Raw genomic sequence first — 13810 nt, forward strand, 5'->3', positions numbered from 1 at the left:
AAAAAAAAAAAAAAAAAAAAAACAGTGGAAGACCAGCTACCCTTTGCAACATTGTGCAACTGAGCATTGCTGCAGGTTAGGTTTTTGCTATACAACTAGCAGTTTCAACCCATAACTTGTCAGAGGCTTACCTTCCCCACCCCCAATAGATTGCTGACATCCAGCATGTTATTTGTTGTATTAAATACAAGCAACACATACACTGAGTTGATTGTCTAGAATTAGTGAGCTCTGGTAAGTATGAGTCCACATATGGAAAGAAGGATAACAAATGTATAGTTTTTCATGTATTCAATCCAATTGCTGGTGATAATCTTAGAAATTTAAAAGTAGTCTTAGATTTGGATAAATACAGTATATTTAAAAGCAGTAACATCAGACTTTAGCTTCATTTGCTCACTTTTGCTTTCAGAAATTAAGAATAGCCAGGCTTAGTCAAGAGAGTTTTGAGTGAGAAAAAAAGTCTTTATTCCAAAGGTTAAAGCAGAGTCTTATACAGAGTATGTAGAAATCTGCACATCAAATTTAGGCAAGTATGTTTTTGCTACTTCATTAAACTGCTGATAAGCTGGACTTTGTGACCCCTGTACAGGGCAAAGTGTGACCCTACTGGACAATTTATCAGTGTCCATCTGCTAGTTTAAAAAGGATTAAAACCCATCAAGTATTTTATGAAGCAGCAGCAGCTCTTCCAGAAGCATATCTATCTTCATACATTACTCCTATGGGGAATTTGCTCATTTGCTTTAGCAATCAAAAAAGGAGCTGAAATCACACTGTTCAGACAGTTTAATCCATTTAAACTTTCAACACCGTGGAAAATTGGGCTGTTATAGTATATACTAAGTTCATAAGTGATTGAGCCAAGTATTACAAAATTATTTTCACCCATTTCAGATGAATCCTATATACACACACATCAGATACCCAAGTACACAATTAGCATGCATTATATTTACAAATATTATACATTAGACAATCCCTGTGCGAGAGTGTAAACTATGTGGCTATACAAAGTTAAAAAACCCAACAAAACCTTATTTGAAAGTCAGCTACATTTGAGAAATTAAATTATAAAAGACTTCCAACTTGTAACCCAAAGAAGAGGTTTCTAGAAAAATTCAACTACATCTGCTCTTTTGTCACGACATTTGCTTCTAGCCTTTGTTCGAGCCTTGAACGCTGCAGAGTTGTACAAGTGCTAAAAATGGAGAGAAATAGCAAAAATTAATAGAAAAGAAAGAAGTAGTAACAGCTTATATTGCTGTGGTACACAAATTCATAAGCTTAATATGACAAGAAAGCACAAGTTCCAATGTTTACCTGTTAAGCCAATTAACTTAGAATGGCTATTAAATTGCATCAAATTAATTATTTCCTGCACTATGCCAAGATTTGTGTTCAGTTAACTTTATTAAATGAACCCAACTTACCAAATTTAAACATGTAAAGATGCATCCAATCCCTTAAAAATAACAGATATTAAATCAGTGCTTTCTTAACCCCAGCCCATGTCCATAACAGACTTGTTTTTCTTCTCTTCCTTTCAGTCTAACCATTGCTTTGTTACAGCCAATGTTAAAGCTTTTGTTTCTTCACATCTGTAATTTACCCACTTTTCCCCCAGATCTCTGCACAATATGAACTTATCTTCTACTTGACACCGCTCTTACATTTTGAATTTATTCTTAATAGGTTGTTCTTAGGTCTTACAACACCTTGCACAAAAGTTTCTCAAATGTCCTGGTTTGGAGGCAGAAGATTAAGCAAATTCCAAAAATTTCCACTAAAATTATGTAAGCACTTGTGTAAAGTTTAAAACATAGAGTAGCAACTCAGGTTGCCAGTAGAGCTTAAGACCTTAAATTCACTTAAAACAAAAGTATTTGGGTGTTTTTTAATATTTTATTATTGCTTTAAAACTTGAAACAAAAAGGTACAACTTTAGTAAAAATGAAGTTAGTTTTGCTTTAGATACGGCACAGTCCTAACTTACCTACTTACTGACTGCCCTCAAAATACAGTATTTTTTTTTTTTTGCTGGTATCAATTCTAAAGCCTCAATCTTACACCAAAAAAAAAAATCACAGCCAAAGTCAGTCTTCAAACTAACAAAACAGCACAGCATTGACTTACTGTTATTAGTGGTTATGGTTAAAAGATAAAATTTTCCCACTAGAAAATATATTACTTTAAAAATGGGGAGAGCCAACTCACTGGGAGTCAGACACCAAGGTTCAATATTTCAAGGGGGCGGGGCTGGATATAGTCCATAAAAAGGCACCCCACAGTCCACATCCAGCACAGGATAGCAGGAGAGCGCTTAACACCATGGTCTAGGTTTTCCAGTTCTAAGTCTCCCACCCCAAGAATAAACTGAAAATGACTAGAGTTTGATGTTCCCTTAAGTACCACCTGTTTGAAGCTCAGTATTGAGAAGTTTTACTCAAGGAAAAAAGTTTACTATATACTATCAAGTTAAGTGCAGGTGATACAATTAGATTTAAATGACATACCCTTTCAAACCGGGGTATCTTCATCGTTTTAAGAGTTGCTGCATCAAGCATTACTGGCGGCCCAAGTTCAAACACATTTCGAAGAAATTCATTTGACTAGAATTAAGAGATAAAGTATCATTTAAAGTCCTCCTTAAATCAGAACCTTTAAGAAGTCTTCAGACACCATGCGCCTTATCCGTGTTGAATTATTTCCTCCCCAACACCCATCATTTTGTCAGGGAGGTGAGAAATCTGTTCTTCCTTGCCTAAAAATACGACTTTGCAGACAGGCCGTTGGGGAGTTATGTACCCCGAACACATGAGGCTGCTTAGACAGTCCAAGTGTTGGGCACAGAAGTCACTTGGACTGATTTCATACCAGACAAAGACCACTTCTGTATGCGAGGAACATTTTCAAATGGACTCTTAGAGCTGGTTAATAGTGGAGAGTCTAACTCCATATTAAAGGGGCTTAATTTTCACTTCCATTTACAATTTTGCAGAATTACTTTGGCACCAATTCACCATATTTAAAAAAAATTATGAATATGCAACTTAGGAAAAAAAAAGAGACAAGACACTGCTGATAGAAAAAGAAAATTATTTCATAGACTATCAATAATTCAAGTTACACAAGCTACCACACAGGAAACAAACAGCAGCTCACCTGCAAGTGATATTGCATCCCTGATCCTAGGATCTCCTTGAAAGTATAGTATGTTTGTTTTTTAACCCAGCAGTCAATATACATACGCTCAGGTCCAAATTTAACCGTCTCTGTGGTAAAGTCACGCTCCTGTCACAAATCAAAGGATAAATGTGTCAAGAGAATAATCCTGAAACTTACATAAGAGTTACTAAGAAAAAAAAAGTACCAGAAAAAAAAGTTACTAATCACTTTGAGTACATTTACTATCAGTAAAATTTGAGAAAAAGCCCAACATATTACTCTTCTAAAAAAGCCTATGTGTAATAGTGTATAGTGTAATAGGTTGATTTCACCAAGTACAAGGCAATGTCTACAAAATAAAATAAATGGCTGATGATCCAAGACATGTATACAATACTCAAAATTAACAACATTTAGTCATTGTCACCACCATGAATAGTTTTCCTGGTTCTCATACTTAACTATGAATTTGGGACTGCAAGTAAAGATTATGGGTCTCAAAAAGATTTCTTTGCTTTCGTCTTCTTAAGTAGGGACCAGAACAGCCACCTCCCTGCTGGGCCCCCCCTCGGGCCCCGGGGAAGGCACACCTGGGCCAAGGGTTAGCAAGGATTTATTTAGGGAGCTTCTGGAGGGGCTGGATGTATTCAAGTCAGCCGGGCCAGATGATTGCCAACCTAGAGTTCTAAAGGAATTGGCCGAGGTCATTGCAGGACCCCGGGCTGATGAGTGCAGGACCCCTGGCACTGATGAGCCCAACACAGGCTCATCAGTGCCAGGTCCTGTCAGACCAACCTGGTGGCCTTTTACGATCAGATCACCAGATGCAGGGGTGCAGTCTTCCTGGACTTCTGGAAGGCTTTTGACACTGTCTCTCACCCTGTTCTCATTAAGAAACTGGGGGGCTGTGGTGTAGACACCCACACAGTCAAATGGGTCGCCAACTGGCTGGAGGGCTGCACCCAGAGGGTGGTAGTGGATGGGTCCTTCTCAACCTGGAAGGACGTGGGCAGTGGGGTTCCGCAGGGCTCGGTCCTTGGGCCCGCACTGTTCAACATCTTCATCAGTGATTTGGACGAGGGGGTAAAAAGCACCCTGTTCAAATTTGCTGATGACACTAAGATGTGGGGGGACGTGGGCACACTAGAAGGAAGCAACAGGCTACAATCAGACCTAGACAGGTTACAAGGGTGGGCGGATGAGAATAGGATGGGTTTCAACACAGACAAGTGCAAGGTGATGCACCTGGGGAGGAACAACCGGCACCATACCTACAGGTTAGGGAACTCCCCTCTTGTCAGCACGGAGGCGGAAAAGGATCTTGGAGTCATCATTGACTCCAAGATGAACATGGGTCGGCAGTGTGGGGAGGCAGTTAGGAAGGCCAACCGTACCTTGTCATGCATCCACAGATGCATCTCGAGCAGGTCCGAAGAGGTGATCCTCCCCCTCTATGTGGCACTGGTCAGGCTGCAGTTGGAGTACTGTGTCCAGTTCTGGGCACCACACTTCAAGAGGGATGTGGACAGCATGGAGAGGGTCCACAGGAGGGCCACTCGCATGATCAGGGGACAGCAGGGCAAGCCCTATGAGGAGAGGCTACAGGACCTGAACCTGTTCAGCCTCCAAAAGAGAAGGCTGAGGGGGGATCTTGTGGCCTGTTATAAGCTAGTCAGGGGGGATCAGCAGGCATTGGGCGAGTCACTGTTCCCCCGAGCACTGCCAGGAGTGACCAGGAATAAGTCACAAGCTGGCAGAGGGTAGGTTTAGGTTAGATTATCAGGAGGCGCTATTTCGTGGTCAGGTTGGCTAGGGTCTGGAACCAACTTCCAAGAGAAGTGGTGCAGGCTCCTACCCTGGGGAGGAAGAGGAGGTTAGATGAACACCTTGCTGGGGTCGTTTGACCCCAGTACTCTTTCCTGCCATGGCAGGGAGTCGGACTAGATGATCTGCTCAGGTCCCTTCTGACCCTAGAAGGTATGAAACTATTTACAGAAAGCAATTCAATACAACATGCTGATAGCATAAACAAACTGTAAAGCCTGAGCTCCCTTATGCTGCATTTGAATTAATGCACATCTATGGATGTACACTGCTTAAGGGTTGCCAAAAGCCTGTGTACATGAAAAGAATGTACTTACTTTTAATCACAAAGCAAGTGTAAGGACAGATTGAAAACAATTATGCCAAATTAAGTAGAGGGAAAAGAAAAGGAGATACTGCAGATAGAGTGGATATATGGAACAGTATGCATCAGCCTAACAGCAACTGGAAGCTATGCTTAGGAGCAGTTTTGAATATATGCACCATTTGCTAGAAATGGACAAATGTTTCAATGAATAAAGCATAATCAAGTATTTGGACTACTGTATCTACAATATGTGCAACTTGGTACATTCCAAAGATCAGTCTTTATAAGTCACTGCAGCATACCTCAATAGCTCTGAGGACATCTCTGAAGACAGAGCGCTGCTTTCTTTTATCTACTTTAGCACGGTGCTTGTTTCCATCTGTAGCCAGAGACCTTAGTTTTTGTGAAAGAAGTTCCATGTCTTCATAAGAGAAATCCTGGCCAGAGAAAAAGATAACCTTTCAGTTTCTCTATATAGTTTTGCTCATAGTACAAGGCCATTTAAAGTGTCAGAACTTTTTATTCCCCATGTATTCTTATTTAGGAGAAGACAGGGTAGATTTGCAGCTTATAGATCAACTAAATCAGCTATGCATACATAGCGTAAGCTTTCATGAACTCAAGCTCCTATCCAATTTAGCTGGTCTTCAAAAGTGTAAGTCTACCCTGCCTTCTGCCCAATGTCAGACTAACATTGATAACTACCTCTCTCTCTACATAACTAAGAAATGTATCAACACTTCTTTACAATTGGAACTATGTAGTAAATATACTGTAAAAGATGAAGTGACTAGGGTCTAATTTACCTAAGGGACATCCTCAGTGCCCCAAATTAACAATTATTAACAAGCAAAGCTTTCTCTGCTCAACTTCCTGTTCCATAATTAAGGGGCTCTCAATTTGTCAGAGCTTGTAAATTAAGTTTCATCATGTCATAAGGCTCTGACACAGGAAAGGAAAAATATTTGTTGAGATGGAATTCTTATTTTGGGGGTACAGATAGATTGTTAAGGAGCACTGGCAGCCGATTTACCAAACGTAATAAAATTCATTAACTGTAGTTTTGGAGAGGGAGTCTAGGAATAGTCCCATTCCTACTATAACTACTGGAAATTCCAGAGTCCTAACGCAGCAGTTTTATCATCTTATTCATTAATTTTATGCAAACTCTTAGGAACCATCTATTACCTTTTTGAACTGGGCCTAGCAGCACTAAGTACTTCATCTTAATTGCAATCCCCTGTAAGTACTGTACTCAGTATCTTTTAAGAATTAAAAAAACCATTTTGGTTGCTTGCAGCTACAGTCTAGCTCAGTGGTCAAGGATCAAGTGTGACATTCATTGATAGACCCAATCATTTTACTGTCACCCTCTCTCCAAAGTGACATCCCACAATTGAGATGTGAAGTTAAATCCCCATTTAGAAGGATAACAAAAGCAGTATACTGTTTAGAACTATGCAGATTAAGTGCACTGTGCATCCTGACTCATTTACAGTTATCCTTTCCCTGTTGGACAGCTTTCTAGCTTGGTCAAGGCTGATGTGCTTTGCCAGGAGCCCTTCTGGCAGCCCTCCCAAGCTGTGCCCAGTATTTTCTTCTGTGCTGTCAAAAAACAGTTAAGAAACAAGGTATATTATTCAAATGCAATACAAACAAGTAAGATTGTGCCAAATTAATATTAAGAGAATAAATACTTAACTTTCAGACTAGTTTAAAAGGGGAGTTAGAAAGTAAATAATGCCTGTCATGCAAACCCTGATACAAGTCTCACCTCCAAACATTAAACTGGCTCCAATCTATACCTATAAAATGGCTCAGTAAGACATTACACAAGTCCACTTAATTCTAAGGCTTAACCAGTCTATTCTTGGGAATAGGTTTTCAAGCATCAAGACAAAGCCACATACAAGTCACCTATAGTCATCTCAAAGAGTACACTGCGGCTGTGACAGCATCCAGCAGTGCTTCTGAAACTTGGTGGTAAGCATGAAGGGTTCAGCAGCAAGTATTACAATGTTCTCTCCCCCTGCCTCTGATAGTTTATTGGTACCCAACATTTACATAAGTTTTCTTTGCATAGTAACTCCCTCAACTGTTACTCAGAAAGCCGGTATGTTGTTTTGAAGCTGAAATTGCTTAACTAGTTTTCCAGGGACCCTGGACTATAACCTAGAGGTAGCATGAGGGCTTTTGTAAGCATCTTTTCCAATTCAGATGGTTATACTCTGCCTCCATTTATTATCCTAAACAGTTCTGAAGTCTTATCGATTGTACTGAAGTAATTTTCTACCCAGAACACGGCCAACAGATACAAAAGACTTAGTCATTTATTTGGTACAATATCTGACAGCTGCAACCATCATTCCAATGCAAGACAAGCATTGAACTTAAGTCAGTAAACTTACAGCATCCATTTCTCGTGCTAGTTCAAACAGAAGAGCCAATGTTTCCCCAGCAACTATTCTCATGTTGACATCGTCACAGGATAACAGGCTTGGAAGTTTGTGTAAATGCCTAAAAAAATAGCTGCGTGTTATTTATACATAAAAGTATTTTGTACAATGAAACAATGTGAAGGTAAAACAGATCACCAGATGTTGTTTTCAGGGAAGGCACGCACATTTCAAGTTTTTTCTTCACTTCACTCACTGGGCAGATTGTCAACAGCAGTGTCCATGTGAGAAGAGCATTGATGTGTAGCATCGTGCTGTGCGTACTGGAGATGCCATTAGTGTCTCTTTCCCTCTGATAAGATTTTGTGAATATGTTCTCCAGACATTCCATAGTCAAGTATAGTTCCTGTTAAAAAAAAAGGAGTGTAAGTGGCCAAAATGTAACAGTTAAAATTTTTATAAGAAATGTTATAAAATATTAAGCATGTACACTTAACAGTAATATCTTCAGTGACAATGAAACAGCAAATGCCCAAGCAGGTGATACACTAGATGGGGAAAAAGAAAAAAGGTAGTCAGTGTTTTTGTTTCAGTTTTACCAGGCTTGATAATATCCCCAAACTTAGAGTATTTTAAACCAAATGACATGAAGCTCAAACATCAAGACATGCAAGTGCCAGAAAAAAAAAACAAACCCAGAACTGCTGGGAGCAGCAGCTTCTGCTTGGAAGTGGCTCTTACTCAATATTTTGCTATATGCAGGGAACTATTCTAAAAGAAGTGGAAGTTTGTCCTTCTGTATTTGAGCACCACCATCCCAATCACAAATAATATTCTTTCCTCAAAAGATGCAATTCTGGAAAAACTTCTGTTCATAATTTTCCCATTTTGAATATTCATTATTGACATTTATCTGCATCACAAATGTATCTACACCTGTTACAAGTCAATTTCACGAATCAAGAGGCTGGCAATACATTAGGAAGCCCATTAGAAGTGAAAAGTTATATAGTAAATTATCCTTCAGTTATGAAAGAATAATATACTACATTGACAGATCTGTAACAGCACTAGAGTCCAAGAACAAAATTAATCCAAACTGATGAAATAGGCTACAGTAGAGGCTCAGTCACTGACAAGGGGCTAGTGTTCTGAGGTAATAAGCAGTGGCACAACACATTTTTCTATATAGTGCCCCAAGTAGCACGCCACACACACACACACACACACACACACACACACGCACACACACACTTGATTCATGAAATTGACTTGTAACAGGTGTAGATACATTTGTATATATATAAAATTTTCCCCAGGCAAAACAAAAATGCTCCTGCTGAACACAAAGTCTTCCAGGTATTGACCTGAAAGGTCTCTCCTGTAAGACCATTTCTCTTACAAGAGCAAGCAATTGCAGTAACTGGGAAGAGAACAGAAGCAGAGGGATGCAGTCACCAGTTTTACAAAGAGACAGGGGGCTCTGCCAACCCCTGACAGCTTCTTATGCCCCCTCTTCTCCCCACCTAACTTGGCAGAAGATGTTTGTATTAAAAGCCTAGGGACTGGAAGTCAGCCTTGGGAAGGCTATTCCCAAGCCTGGTGCCTGGCCCTCAGGCTTTAAATGTCACCCCCGCTGCCCAGCTAAGCAGCAGCTATTCCAAGCCTCAGAGCCAGGGCCAGGTATTCTCCCCCCACACTCTGGTTCCTACCCCACAGGCTTTAACATATGCAGCAGTTTAAGACATTAAAGCCAGCACCCCATCAGGAAAGCTGTCCCTGGCACCACATTCCTCATGCCTGTCTTTAAAATTACCTTATGTGCAGCCCACCTTGACTGGATACAGGGCAATTTAAAATCCAAGGGGGTGCCTATTAACAGCCTGCCCCCTTTCGAGGCCCAGAAAAGAACAGGCTGTTAAAGTAATGGGCTCTAAGGACAGGAGTGGCCCAAGAAGCAGTTCTAATGCCTTTTGACTGGAGAGCTTGCCTGCTGAGCTTTCCAGCAAGGGGCTGGTGCACAAACTCCAGCTCCTGGGCTTTTTTTCTTCTAGTAGAATAATTTCAGAAAATTCCTTAAAAAGGTGGACAAAGCCTTGAACAGCCATAGTCTTTCTGCAGTCCCATGTGGTTTGTACTTACTGCTCGTCTAGTCTGGATATTAGCTGTCCCATCAGAGATTATCTTCTTCAGAACTGGTGCAAGGGTCTTAAAGATCTCCTCACTTTCAATTCCTGACCCCAGCTGCACACAAAGAAGACATGCCAACCCTGCAGCTGCACACTGTTCATCACTCTTACCTACAAATTAAAAAAATGATACTATGCATCATCATCCTGTGGATTCAATCATCCCCAATTAATGTAATATGAATTAGTTTCCTAGGACAATGCCATTCATTGACCTTTGATCACTAATGTCTCAACACTGAACAAAAGCAGCTTACCTAAAAATTCAGATTTGTTCAACCTTACCCCTTCAGTACAGTAAACATTATTTACCTTTCTTTATGCAGCGTTCAATGCTATCTGTCAAAGTCATTCTCCGTTCCAAAATGAAATCAAAGAGTATTTTGGAAGTCAGTGCATTTTTAAGACCTTCAAGAGCTGCTTGCCTCGTCTTTGCACTGTTGGAAGAAAAATAAATGGATAAAACTGATACAGAGAAGTTACAACAACTAGCTTTGCTGTTATAGCAGTTTATATTATGCACTTATCTAGCACTTTAAAGTATGTAGTATTTTTATTAGCATGTAAAAACAATGAGCAGGTGCCTGCCCCATCTTTTAGGCAGGCCAATTTAAGTTAGAATTTGATTTATTTTCTTACAACACTTACTCTAGAAGAGAAACAAAGTCCAAGTTGGAGGCTGTCATAAATGCTTTTTCCTTAGCACTGCCAAAACCCTAATAAATCTACCTGCCTAGAAAATCATACCCACCATTCTTCAGGTTGCAATTTTATTTGCCACTAAATTTGTTTGATGGGTAAACAATTGTACAAGACTAATTTATCAGGACATGGGCACCTGGCTGCAGTCTTATGACCCCTGCCACCCCCAGTGCTCCTTCCTGCCCATGGCATGGGGTCGGACTAGATGATCTGTCTAGGTCCCTTCTGACTCATTGATTGTATAGCACAGCTTTGTCACTGAAAATTTGTATTTGAAGTCTAACAAGCCCCAAGTTTAAGTCGGAATGTAGCTTTCAAATATACCATACCTCTTGTCCAATGTAAGGTCAATGAATCCCTTCAACTTGTACTCCAAGTCTTCTTGAGTTGCCTCTTCTTCAACTTCAGGACCTACTATATACAAGATAGCTTTATACAAGTGACCATTACATTAATTAAGTTTAAAGTACTTAATATATGAAATGCTATGTTATGTAGATTTTTAAAACTGATTAAAACTAAGTATCAAACTTCAAACACCATGATTTGAAGCTTAAATTATCACATTTATCAGAGGACTTAGCTATAGAAGTTTGGAATGTCAGAGCTACAGAATGACACCTTAGTCTATTGTATCACAGTATCCTTCTGGCAAATGCCTTTGTTGGCCGGGTTGCTCCAATTAATTTGTACATACAGATTTCAAACTCAATACATTGATGATGAATGCAAAAAATTCTTTTCATTGCCTTGCTGTTCCGAAATTACAGGAATTCCAGTATCCTTAGCCTTTCATTTCGTAGTTAGTGTATTTAGAGAAGTTGTGGCCAGGTTTTAAAAATTGCTTGTGAAACCTGTATCACATTTCCCAATATCTACTTTGAAATTACAAAATACATATACCAGAGGAACTAGTTTTAGGCTTAAAGAGAATTTTGATTCCTTGCAGAGGAGGGGGGAGCTTTTAACTCTCATCTCACTTTATACTTTGATTGGAAACTCTTGGGACAAGAACCATTTTTGTCTTGTGTTTACACAGCTCCTACCACAAAAGGGTCCTGGTTTATGACTTATACATTGTGATTAAGTACCTAAAACCGATTAACTTGGTATTCTGCATTTCTACTTCAGTAGAAAACTAATTAAAGTGCAACAGTTGTCAAAGATATAGCAGTCTATGTTCAACAGAATTCATGTTTGCACCTTTCTGAAAAAACCTTCAGGGAAACATACAGATAAAAATCAAGTACATACCATCCTCAGTGAAGCTAGCAGGGTCACTAAAGCCACTACAGTGGCTCATAGTCTCAATTGATGCATCCTCATCACTGAAAGGCTGCACATTTCTGTGCTGACCACCTTAGGAAAGAAAAAAAAGGACACGAATAATTTTCATGCTAGGGAAAAGAAAAACAAATATTCCACAAGTTACTCCCTCAGACTCTGTTGCCTGATCCAGGAAATATTATAGAGAAGTCTTTCTCCATCCAAAGCTTTTTCTGCTCTCACCACTAGAAGATGAAGGCTCCTAAACACACCCCCATGTTAAGTCACACCCTGCTCTACTCGAGTAGTGTGTCATGCAACAGGTATAAAAAGTTGCTCTTGAAGAGCTAATGGTCAGGAAGATATAGAACATACAATATACCTCAGTGACACTTAAAATATTAAGGCATAGCATCTCCACACCAAGATTATATCCAACTGTTGAGAGCACAATCAAATGCAAGCATTGCTTATGTCTAAATTTAGAAGCAAAATGCATTCCATGTACACTATCAAAAACTATTTCACTAGTTATAATCTCATCTTAACCAATTTTAGAAACAGACATAAATAACATTCCTAACAGCAAGGGCAAATACTTCACTGGAACTATTTAAGGAGAATGATAGATAACTTCCATCTTCCAACATGTTATATGCCCAAGTACAGGGATAACTGGACAAAAATGTCTCTAGTTCATCTAAAGATATTTTAGTTCATCTCTTCTGGCCTTAAATTTGGATTCTAGGTGGGTGGTGGCCTAAAGCAGTCTCGACAGCCTCTGAAGTTGTACCATTACACAAGTTAAAATAGGCCTTTTAATAATAAAAAAGCAATACACTAGATACTTTCTGGAGTAGATTTAGCTATAGCTTTTAAAGAAACAGCCAATAAAAATAAAGGAGAGCCAGTCTCAGACTGAATACTAGTGTCACAGTCTGAGGTCACTGACATTGCAATACATCAACACAAAATCCATGGTGTTGGTGCTCACTGACCTTCCAGTAGCATTTCTGAAGTGGGCACACAAAATGCAGCATGAATACCAATATGTGATGGCAGGTTGCACAATTAGTTTTAATATTCACAGAAGCAAGATTTCCACTGCCACAGAAGTGATCGCATGTTATGAGAGTCATTGCCCCTGCCCCTCCCCTTTATTTCTTAAAACATCTCTACAGTAAAAGCTGTGTTAAACTGGCATTTTATTAACCAGAATACTTTAACCAGAATTTCCAATATCCCCCAATACAAATCCTCACTTCAGCAACTGGAATCTTTGCCAAGTCTATCCAGCAGGCACATCGAGTATTTCTGTTGTTTACATTAGTTATTGACACTGCCAATAGAGGAGCTGCCGGGAATCTGCAGCGGAAGGGGAAAGGGATCTGCACGGAGCAGGGTAGGCTGGGGCCAGTATAACTTCCAGATAACTGGAATTTTTAGGTAACTGGCACCCCCTTAACCTACTTATGTAGTGTAACAAAGCTTTTATCATACTAGTTTAGGAACTTTATGCAATCAAAATCTCTTATGCATTGTAAAGTGTCAACACTTATGGGCAGTGAATACAAATGCATAAGGAAGGGATGGGCAATTATTTCAGGTGGAGGGCCACTTACCGAGTTTTGGCAAGACAGCGAGTGCCACATGACAGGCAGCCAGGGGCAGATATTAATTTTCTAAATTTTTTAGGGGTCCCATGGGCCAAATAGAATGGTCTGGTGGGCCACATCTGGCCTGCAGGCCACATTTTGCCCACCCCTGGCATAAGGTCCTTCCATCAATATACAGCAGAAACACCAATCCTGTAAGCAACCAAGAGGATGCTACCAGCTGCAGAATGTTAGCTACCAAGATGCACTAGACCTGTTCTTTCCTGTTAGGTTTCATTCTGTTTTCTACTGTCTAAATCAGGGGTGTCAAGCTCATTCGGCCAGGGCCAATTTACAAGCTAG

General features: G+C 39.8%; 1 protein-coding gene and 1 long non-coding RNA gene across 3 annotated transcripts in view; one reads left to right on the plus strand and one right to left on the minus strand.

Annotated features, from left to right (window-relative positions):
* Window positions 1-439: 439 nt before the first annotated feature.
* IFRD1 (interferon related developmental regulator 1) overlaps window positions 440-13810 on the minus strand; it is a 21562-nt gene continuing 8191 nt past the window's right edge. The window contains exons 2-12 of one of the 2 annotated variants that reach the window (XM_019514559.1): window positions 11841-11945; window positions 10916-10997; window positions 10197-10321; window positions 9838-9995; window positions 8193-8243; window positions 7923-8101; window positions 7708-7816; window positions 5602-5736; window positions 3166-3294; window positions 2517-2612; window positions 440-1201 (exon numbers count right to left, since the gene is read on the minus strand). In XM_019514559.1, the coding sequence (XP_019370104.1) occupies window positions 1112-1201; window positions 2517-2612; window positions 3166-3294; window positions 5602-5736; window positions 7708-7816; window positions 7923-8101; window positions 8193-8243; window positions 9838-9995; window positions 10197-10321; window positions 10916-10997; window positions 11841-11945 (1259 nt within the window). In that variant the 3' untranslated portion in view covers window positions 440-1111. Of the gene's footprint in view, window positions 1202-2516; window positions 2613-3165; window positions 3295-5601; window positions 5737-7707; window positions 7817-7922; window positions 8102-8192; window positions 8244-9837; window positions 9996-10196; window positions 10322-10915; window positions 11001-11840; window positions 11946-13810 lie in introns of both variants that reach the window. The other variant, XM_019514558.1, reaches the window with a different exon arrangement.
* The window catches only part of LOC109295623, a 14433-nt gene continuing 8873 nt past the window's right edge, over window positions 8251-13810 (plus strand). Inside the window, exons 1-2 of the long non-coding RNA XR_002096787.1 lie at window positions 8251-8861; window positions 12158-12161. This is a non-coding gene — a long non-coding RNA (uncharacterized LOC109295623). The remainder of the gene's footprint in view (window positions 8862-12157; window positions 12162-13810) is intronic.

This window comes from Gavialis gangeticus, unplaced genomic scaffold (assembly GCF_001723915.1).
Source record: "Gavialis gangeticus isolate Ggan-Ray unplaced genomic scaffold, GavGan_comp1, whole genome shotgun sequence".
Classification (NCBI taxonomy): Eukaryota; Metazoa; Chordata; order Crocodylia; family Gavialidae; genus Gavialis; species Gavialis gangeticus.